This window comes from Cervus canadensis, chromosome 9, assembly GCF_019320065.1.
Source record: "Cervus canadensis isolate Bull #8, Minnesota chromosome 9, ASM1932006v1, whole genome shotgun sequence".
In the NCBI taxonomy this organism is placed as follows: domain Eukaryota; kingdom Metazoa; phylum Chordata; class Mammalia; order Artiodactyla; family Cervidae; genus Cervus; species Cervus canadensis.
Window position 1 is genome coordinate 71261967 of NC_057394.1, and position 10467 is coordinate 71272433.

The 10467-nt window shown below is 41.6% G+C and overlaps 1 protein-coding gene across 1 annotated transcript; it reads right to left on the reverse strand.

Annotated features, from left to right (window-relative positions):
- Positions 1–840: 840 nt before the first annotated feature.
- On the reverse strand, positions 841–10278 carry NHLRC3 (NHL repeat containing 3). The gene is made up of 7 exons (XM_043477705.1): positions 9975–10278; positions 9417–9575; positions 8977–9124; positions 6340–6540; positions 5548–5639; positions 4329–4441; positions 841–3363 (listed from the first exon to the last, which is right to left on the reverse strand). Exons 1-7 carry the CDS (start codon positions 10056–10058, stop codon positions 3123–3125), a joined length of 1038 nt encoding a protein of 345 aa, XP_043333640.1. The 5' UTR covers positions 10059–10278; the 3' UTR covers positions 841–3122.
- Between the last annotated feature and the right edge of the window lie 189 nt (positions 10279–10467).

Here is a 10467-nt window from a genome sequence, read left to right on the forward strand (position 1 = left end):
ACACACGTGTCAAATGGCCCCTTCCAGAAAAGCTGAAGAGCAAGCATGCTTTGTTTTCCAAACTAGGTAGCTCAAAGAGCTAGGGCAGATGATACTCACCTAACGGTCTTCATTTGTGTGTTGTTTTGAACATTTCTGTTGAATGAATAAACTTGATTTATTCTGACTCTCTATATAAGACTTTGATTTGGATTTACTCTCCTGAGTCTGAGGAGCAAAAACCTGAGTTTCCAGTTTTAATGTTGGCTATCCAATCGATCCTGTTTTAAAATCCAGTAACGTTTAAAATCAACAAAGGCAAAATGGAAGTTGAGCCTTGCTTGCTTTTGACCTAGCAGCCTCATTGCTTGAAGTTGTTCTTTAATATGGCCTGAGATATACAAAGTATATAGGTCTCCTTAGTTTCTCATCAGACTGCATGTATGCTTTGATGGACAAACATTCCAATCTAAAGGCTCAATGCTTTAGTGTAGGTTAAGAAAGATTACCTGTAGCCTTGGTTTTCTTTTTTTTTAGCCTTGGTTTTCTAACTTAGAACACCCTACCCCTCTCTCCCAGAACAGATCTAGACGGTAGAGGCAGAAAGATTTCATTTCTAATGCAAAAATAGAGTTAGCTAGTTACCACTATCACTTGTACTCATCCATCATCTTAAAGCCACCACCTCTCCCAATATTCACCCACTTCACAGCCCTCACTTCACAGGTGAATGAAGAGGAGGATATACTCTCGGTATCAACCAGTGATTTCATGATCGCTGAAATTCTTCAATGGCATAATTATAGACTGCTTTTATAACAACAAAATCAAACATTAATTGGAAAAGCAGACAATACTGCATTTTCTTTGCAAAATTTTTATTTAACAGAAGATACAACGCATTTCTCAATTAATTTAACCAATTAATCCAGAGAAAAAAGGTGAAATACCAGGATTACAAGTATGCTAATAAACACTTTTAGCAAGGTCCATGGAAATAATACTTTCGGCAAGTTGTATAAGAATCTGGCATAAAACAAAGTTAAACACAACATTTTTGAAATGACAAAAATCTAACCTATATTCCTTCAAAGAGACATTTGCACTTCTTGAGCTGACTTGAAAGCAAAACAAACAAAACCTCAAACCATTTCTCTTCATCCAAGTAGATTTATTATTTGGCTAACTGCATAAATTTATGACGTTTTGATAAATGCAAACGTAAGGCAAAACTGACAGCTGGTATCGGGGAAACAGCACATTAGAAGGACCTTTTCTAATGAGACGCCTTCAATGCACTTGGAACTACAGAATCCAAAGGGCACATCTGTACCTATTGCACACCTGAACCTCACTATTGCACATCTGAACCTCACAGCCTTCCTGAAGGAGGAAACACAATGACAGTCCAGTTTTACTGAAGAGAAAATGAAGGTGACTCGTCCAGGTCACACAGCTTAATCAGCGGCACAAGCACACTTATGAATGGCCTTGGAGCACAGGACAGAGTTCCGCTGGGAGATTACTGGGATGAAGAGGCTTCCCTGGCAGCTCAGACAGTGAAGAATCTGCCTGCAATGCAGGAGACCTGGGTTCAATCCCTGGGTCGGGAAGATCCACTGGAGAAGGGAATGGCAACTTGCCTGGAGAATCCCATGGACAGAGGAACCTGGTGGGCTACAGTCCATGGGGTCAGAGTTGGACATGACTGGGTGACTAACACACATGACACATGATTAGGATAAAGAGGGAGAATGATATGAGAAAAGGCAAAGAATGATGTGAAAGAGACTGTAATATGGCAAGTTTCCTTCCAACCCGAGAATAAACTAGAACAAACTGAAAAAATGGTCTTAACTGGGAGGCTAATATTCAGAACAAACGGGTTAAAAAAAAGATGCAGAAAGAAAAAAAGCAGAAAATTATTCATCTAAATAGCTCCAAGTGTTTGGCACACACCCTCACATAGATAAGTCTAAAACTTCTTTGAGGTAGACAAAAGTTAGGAATGGACGGAGTTCATGTGAAAAAAAAAGAAAAAGGAAAAAAAGAAAAGAGGCACTGAGAAGACCTATTTTTCTTGCTACCTTTAAAAACATTCTAGTAATTTTTAAGATCCCTTTTGGTAAAGGGCTTAGACACCAGCCACTTGATTCCAGTGTTTAAGGATTGAGATTAAGCATCTCAGAGCTAAAGCAGCGGTCCCCAACCTTTTTGGCCCCAGGGACCAGTTTCGTGGAAGACAATTGTTCCACAGACCGGGTGGAAGAGAGGATGGTTTCGGGGTGATTCAACTGCATTACACTCATTTGTGCACTTTATTTCTAATCTAATGCTGCTGCTGATCTGACAGGCGGTACCAACCTGCCCACGGCCCAAAGGTTGGGGACCCCTGAGCTAAACAACCAAAGCCAAGTTGGGCCTTTAAAAAAAAGCCTGCTGAGGTTCACAGCAAGGGTGAGATTTTTCATAACTTCTCTGCCGGAACCACGTGGTTTTCTCCTCCTCCGTTTTTCAAGTTGGAGCTGAAACTGATTCCCCTGCAGAGACTCCTGAGCGCAGACCTGTGGCTCCTCCTTCCCGAAGTCCAATCCACATGTGCCACTGTCTCCAGGCCGTGCGGGCTGTAAGCTACTCAGAGGCACGCAGGCCACCCTGCCTCCTCACGTCTGCGTCTTCAGGGCCCGGCGCCCTGCGGGTTCTCATTAATCAAGATCCCATCTCTCAAGCAGTTCATTGTTTTATGATGCAAATAAAGAGAAAGTTTGCACTGCTTATATGAAATTCAATAAATTATGCTGCAAACCCATGTTAATTTCTCTGCTTCCCCTCCAGGGCAAATGAGTCCAGAGGGCAAATTACTGGGTTATCACCTTAGTCCCTCTTTCCCATCCTATTCTTCACATTTCTTTAAAACATCCTTGTACACTCGCAAGTGGAACTAAGTCACAAGAATGCCCCACAACCTGGTTCAGATCAATATAAAAACGTGTATCTCTCTGACACGGGGTCAGGCAAAAATAAAGAAACAAATCCTTGTGCCTCAACATCAGTTGAGAGTATTTAACAGCAGATTTGAGAATCTGAGGATCTGAACTTCCAACTGAAAAACCTCAAGAATAAGAAACCAGTTATGAACTGAATCAAGAGAAATACCTATTCACGGGGATGTATTTTTGCACTTGCTTTGCACCGATTTCAGCTACGTAGATGGCTCCGGTCTCCCTACTGACTTCTAAGAGATGCGGGGAGACCTGATCGGCCAGCTGGATCATGCTGACCACAGAGCAGTCGCCGATGTTTCCTACCGGGGGCGCCGCCAGGATTAAGAGCCGGCTCAGATTCAGCTGGGCCACGACCACATATTTCCCATCAGGAGTAAACCTGAGGAGGAGATATCACACCATCAAACCGTGCAAAACTAACATAAAAGTTCATTTTTCCAGTACAGGTATGTATTCCTACAATATTATATCTTGTACAATACGCTGTACAAGGACCCGCATGTTGAAGGGTTCTTTTAAAGGACATTTAAAATTGATCTGACTCTGCCCCTGAGGGAACAAGAGATTTGTGATGATAGACTTAGCCAAAGATTAGGTTATTACTTTTTTAAAAACTTTTTATTTTACACTGCAGTATAGCCGATTAACAATGTTGTGGTAGTTTCAGGTGGGCAGAGAAAGGATTCAGCCATTTACATTCATGTATCCATTCTCCCCCAAATTCCCCTTCCATCCAGGCTGCCACATAACATTGAACAGAGTGTTAAAAATAACACACCAAAAAACTAATGCAGAAAATAATGGAGAATTGGTGTCAGGCTGGGTATAGACTTGAGGTTTTATTTTTTATTCTATGTTTAAAAATACACTGCACCTCAAAGGCAGAGGCTGCAAGTAGGGCCAGCCTTTACTCTCTCAAACATGTGGATCCCATAGCATGGAAGCTCCCCCGCACTCGGCCTAGGCAAGGGGCTTCCTAGTTGGCACTAGTGGTAAAGAACCTGCCTGCCAATACAGGAGCTGCGAGAGACAAGGGTTCTATCCCTGGATCAGAAGATCCCTTGCAGGAGAGCACGGCAACCTGTTCCTCTATTCTTGCCTGCAGGACAGAGGAGCCTGGTGGGCTACAGTCCATAGGGTCGGAAAGAGTCAGACACGACTGAAGTGACTGAGCGCTCTGCCTGGGATCTGAAATGTGATTACATGTTCTCTGAGTACTTCTTTCCTTCCCCCTTTTCCCTGTTTAAAATTCACAACAAATATTTTAAACTTTCAGCTAGCTCTTCAGAAAAGCTAACAGAAACCAAATCAGACAAGCATTTAAAGACAAAAAGAAACAATTACCTGACTGCAGAAGGCCCCTCTTCTGAGAAACAGTTATTCCACTCTCCTAACCAGTCCCCGGTGTCTTTATCAAACACTTGAAGTCTTTTATTGCCTCGGTCAGCCACCCACACCTGAGAATGCAGAAAGATGGTGCTGGAGAATGTCCACATCATAATGAAAAGGAAAAAGAAGAGGGGGAGAGAATGACTGTTTTCATGAGTTTCATAAGCACTCCCATTGAGGACTTAGAGGACCCCAAAGAAGAGCATGTTAAAGCCCCATTTTCAGATAAGAAATTCAACTGCAGAAAGGTTAAATACTTTGCACTGAACTTACAGTAGGCAAGAAAGCCACATGTGGCCTTGACCCAAAGCCCAGCATGTTTTGGCTACTACACTAAGGATCTGGCTAGCTCAACAGCTGGAGTAGTCCACTGTGATGCAGGAGATCAGGAGGGAGCAGTCATTCACCCACTCCTCTAACAAGCGTTCACTGAGTCCCTGCAACCTCATGGTTCTTGGGTCAGCCAACAAGACCAAGATGTGGGAAAGCAGGCCGCGTCTTTAGGGGCTGAGACCAGTGGGAAGCCAGCTGTTTACTCGTACCGCATCCTTAAACTTCCACCCGATTTACAAGGGTTTGTCCAAAGTGCCAAAGCACTTAAAGAGGAAGCTTGAGAGATTTCAGTGACATATAAAGCATGATAACAGTAGGTTTCATTTAGGTTTGCGACAGGCTATCCTGAGCTCTTCAGGAAACTGTTACTGTAATACAGAAAGGTAGACTGGCTCTAAGTGACATTCAGTGTACTGGGTTTGATGTATACAATCCACGGCATACATACAGTGAAATGGATTTTGTTTTTTGGTTTTGTTTTCTTCTTCATCTTCTGGCTGCCCCACACAGCATGCAGGATCCCAGTTCCCCAACCAGGGATCGAACCTGCAACCCCTGTATTGGAGGCGTGGAGGGGTAACCACTGGATGGCCAGGGAAGTCTCAGTGAAATGGTTTTTAATGACACGTGACCAGGGCTGCAGAGGTATGTAAGAGAGTAAGTGGGTATACCCAGTCGCGGAGGAACTGCCCAGATACCCTGAGATACACACATTCACTAACATACACACACATCCAGGTGTGCAGACAGGCATATGTACACCAAGATCCGTATATATTGATACATGCCCCGCTCCGTATAATCAGACAGTCTAGACACAGAGATCAGACCATATATTTACCCGGCCAGTGGAATCCACTGTAACACTGTGGGGTATGTTGAACTTAGCAGGCCCTGTTCCATTTTCTCCATGCAGCCAAAGGATCATGAAATCTATAAATAGTAAACACATCTGGTCAGTACAACACGTAGAATACCTTATGCACTAGCATGTTATGTTGCATGTCATGAGTTACAAACTATTCAATTACACCCTGAGCTGATTATGCCTTCCTGGCTTTCTGTTTATGTAACTTTGTCTAATCTATATGCTTTAAAAAAAAAAAATTCCTTCTCAGTTTCAAGCAATTAATCTGCTTCTTCAGTGGCTGTCTCCACTTAAATTTTTCATAACCCAAATATCATTGTTTACAGTTCATGCCAACCTCTCCTTCAAACTGGTTCCCCCTCATAATCAATATGTTATTTGGTATTACCTTGTCTCTGAGCTTACAAATTATGATTTCATAGGTGGCCATTTTTAATGCTGAAGATGTCCCTCTCGCCCCCACCCCTCCAAAAAAGAGACATGCCCAAGTCTCAAATCTCCAAAAGCTGTGAATGTGACCTTATTGGAAACCGGGCCTTTGTAGATACAGTTAAGGATCTTGAGTGGAGACAACTGGATTTAGAGTGGACCCAGTGACTAGTGCCCTTATAAGAGAAAGGGGAGGTGGTGTGAAGACACAGGGACACACAGAGAAGGAAATGTGAAGACAGAGACACTGACTGAAGCTCTGCTGAGCAGCAGACAAATTAGACCCAACTGACTGAGTGATACTCTTAGAACACCACCCAAAACTAAGCCACGCACCTGGGGACAATTTGATCAACCTGTTATTCAACCCTCCATCTCCATCCACAATGTAAATATCTCCTGTGTCTTCTACGTGTAATTCCGCAGGGTTATCAAACTGCAGGGGGTTCAAACCAGTGCCTTTTTTGCCTGGGGTCCCCAAAACTTGAACAAGATCACCAAAGGAATTGTATTTTTTAATAGTATGACCATAGAATCCTATAAAGACAAACATGCATATTTCACAAATATAACTACTGCATAAACATTTACATTTTTCAAGTAAGCTGAGAGCAAAAAATTTGACAAAATTAAGCAGCAATAAAAAGCTTAAACGCTAATAATTATATTATATTTGACAAGCAACAAAGCTTCACTAGTAGCCAAATCTACTCACAAATTAGAATTTCATGTACTCCAAAATAAGTAGATTCTAAATAAAATAAATACAACTAAAGAGAACTGACTCCTAAAACAGAAGGCTCATGATGTAAAAGTATTGGTACATCGCTTTCTTTTTTTATCTTATGACTTTCAATAAACATTATTTGGACAACAAAATCAAGACACATCTATACATATAACTGAATCACTTTGCTATACACCTGAAACTAACAGAACATTGTTAATCAACTAGACTCAGGTGTAAAATTTAAAAAGAAAAAGGAATCATAAGAATATCAAGAAGAACTTGAACAACTTATATTTGAAAACTGTTATTTTAGTCACTCATGGTCACATCTCCAGTTTCAGTAGCTCAATGAAAAAGTTCTTTATGATACAGACACATGTATCTATTTTCGTGTTAATTTTTTAAAGTTTTTTTTTAATTGAAGTAACATTGGCTTATAACAATACTGCCTTTTTTTAAGCCACATTTTCTCCAAGTGAAAACAAATACAAAATTTAACCCATTAGCTTTTCTTTCCTAAATAAGGAATAAATCTTTCCATAGAGTTAAAATTATCTTACAAGCAAAGCATAAACTGGAATATTAATAAACAAGGAAAAACCATAAAGCAGTTAACAGAAACCAACTTGAAGGCATATCAAGACCAGCTAACTGGTAAGGCATTCAAATGACAAACTGGAAACAATGTGAATCAGCTTGCATTACATCCTATCTTGACAATTTATTATTATACTTGTTTTGGAGACTTGAGCTCAACTTTGTAGCAATAATTAAGAGAGCAAAACAGTAAAGAAGACAAACTTCAAAGTCTCTAAGGAATTGGAAAAAAGATACCAGTAGATAGTGTTTTTTTTAAAATGGCTAACATGTAGCCATGTTTTAACTAAAGAGCATTTACTCTTTGAAATATAGGAAGAAATAGAAAAACTGTCTTCAGATCTGTGCATGGAAAAACAAGCTATAATGGAAAGAATGAAAGCAAAACATGTGTTCTTTTTATTTCTGGGAACCAGGGAAGTATAAAAAAGGATCCTTATAAAAAAGGATCACATGAATGGAAGGAAGTAAAAAGTAAAGGCCTCCTTTTAACTGTGAATCCTGAGAAGGAAAAAAAAAAAAAGCAAAAATAGTCAAACTTCAGTAAGGTCTAACAATGAGCTCAGAAGTAACCTAGATTTTCTGATTTAACCAAAATCTTATCATCCAAAATATAGCTTGAAATAAAGGACTCACGGACTGAGGCTCAGAAATCTTCTGGGTACTGAGAACAGATATGGTTAGTGCACCTTTCACAAAACCTTTTTTTTTTTTAATTCCAAAATGGTATCTGAATTAGCCCCAAGTGGGGAAACAGAATGACCTTCAAGCCATGAACTTATCTGGTAGAAGACTAGAAATATTTTAAGATCTCTTTCTTTCTTGTGTCCCTGAAATAATAATATCAGGTTATCTCTTGAATCATCTTATCTTAAATCACAAGCACAGGCAAACAGCTATCTCTGAACACTTATCTCACAGTTGTAACTTCAACTGTGCTTACTCTGGCAGCATGCGTCTGTCCTAGGTCACTTCAGTCGTGTCTAACTCTCTGCAACTCTATGGACTGTAGCTCGCCAGGCTCCCTGGTCCATGGGATTCTCCAGACAAGAATACTGGAGTGGGTTGCCATGTCCTCCCCCAGGGGATCTTCCCACCTTAGGGATCAAACCCGAGTCTCTTATGTCTCCTGCAATGACAGGTGGGTTCTTTACCACTAGCACCACCTGCACACTCTACTAAAATTATTTAATGGAAAGGTTTCAAACATGCTAAAGTCAGTAGGACTTCAGAAGCATTCACACCACCAGCAGTTTCTGCAAATTTTGCACTCTGGGCAAGAAAGCAGTTCTGGTTTCTCAGCAAATCTCTCAGACAAGTGGTAAAGGAAAACAACAGGCAAAGACCCCATTTATAAGCTTTTAGAGACTACCAATTTATTTGCCTTCACAGAAGTAGTCTAAGAAATATTTTAACATGCAAAAGTCCCGTGACAAGTTAAAGGAAAGATCACAATAATGATAGCCTCCTTGTTAAATGTCTCAATTACACATAACTACAATATAAAAATTTAGAAAGGCAATTTCACAAATCACTGAAGAAATTACAAATAGATTCAGCCACTCTGATTTCAAAATGGACAAGCAAGAACATGGGCAAAGAGGAGATTTCTAGCAAGATATTTTAAGAGATATTACTACACATACCACTTCCTACATCCGTGATCCAGACGGATTTTTCCTGTGGTGTACTGGCTGCAAATATACCATGAGGTGTGTCAACTGTATAATTCCAGGCTCGTAGGAAATATCCATCCTCTGTGAACACTAATACCTTTGGGATGTTATCCCCTCTCTGAAGGTATACAAAAATAACTGCTTAGATATGATCAGTTTTAAGGAAGCAATCATTATTTTCACAAGGAGAAACAGAAGTCAAAGGTTAACCAAGAAATGATGTAATGTTTACAAAACCAAACAATATTAACCTCTATCAAGCTCAAAACCAAAACACTAACTTTAACTAAAAAAAACAAATTCCACAATTGGCGTAACATAAACGTACACAGATACTTAGTACAGTAACATAGGAAAGCTGTTTTCTTTGCGTTCATAACTTTAAAAACAAAAATCCCAGTTTTACTTACCTGGGCTACATAAACCAATCCGTTGAGGGAGTCAACTCCAACACAAAATGTTGCTCCAGTGAAGTATTCTGAATACTTCGGCCAATCCACATCCAGCCGGTAAAGAATCTCCTCAGCTCTCCAGGAAACTTTAAAAGCCAAGTGCAGATGTGGTGGGAGCTGGGGAGGAAGAGAAAATAAGGAAACTGACAGTATACTTCCCTGGAGGCTCAGACGGTAAAGAATATTGTCTGCAATGCCGGAGACCAAGGTTCTCTCCCTGTGTGGGGAAGATCCCCTGAAGGAGAACATGGCAACCCACTCCAGTATTCTTGCCTGGAGAATCCCAAGGACGGAGGAGCCCAGCTGGCTACAGTCCATGAGGTCGCAAAGAGTGAGACCCAACCGAACACACACCACATTACAAACTTTTCAACGCTAAGGGGCAACTCGTCGGCGGTTCGGCCTCAGGTGCAGTTTTGAGACGAGCCAGTGAGAGAACCAGCTCCATCTCCATCCCAAGACTACCTCCCAAGAGTGCTGCTACCCGAGAAGCCATTTCCTAACCATCCAGCTCACCCGAGAGGCACAGAACCGCGAATGCAAAACCAGAAGCGCTAGGAAGAAGCCAGCGCCGGCTATGCAGACCCAGAATCTCGTCATGACCGGACGGGAAGACTGGCGAGGCAGAAGGACTGGCGGGCGGCTGGGGGCCGGAGGACAGCCTCAGATCCTCGCAGTTTGTCGCGGCAGTGAGCTCTTAGCTCCAAAGCGCCTACACCGGGTGCCCGAGGTTTCAGAACCAGAAACCACCGAACACCACAGCGAAACACAGTCCCCACTGGGATTCCGCATTCCCAGCGCGTTCCCTCCCCACCTCCACGTCACAAGCCCCGGGCTTACCACGTGACCGCCCTTCCGCCCATCGAAGCTGTGGACCTCTCCAGTCCAGCAAAATCGGCGTGCCCGTGGATATGCCTTAACCACTCGACGTACATTCTTTTAAATTCGTACTTACCAATCAAAAACGAGCACAATCAAACTCTAGAATTAAGGGCGTGACCCTCCAAAA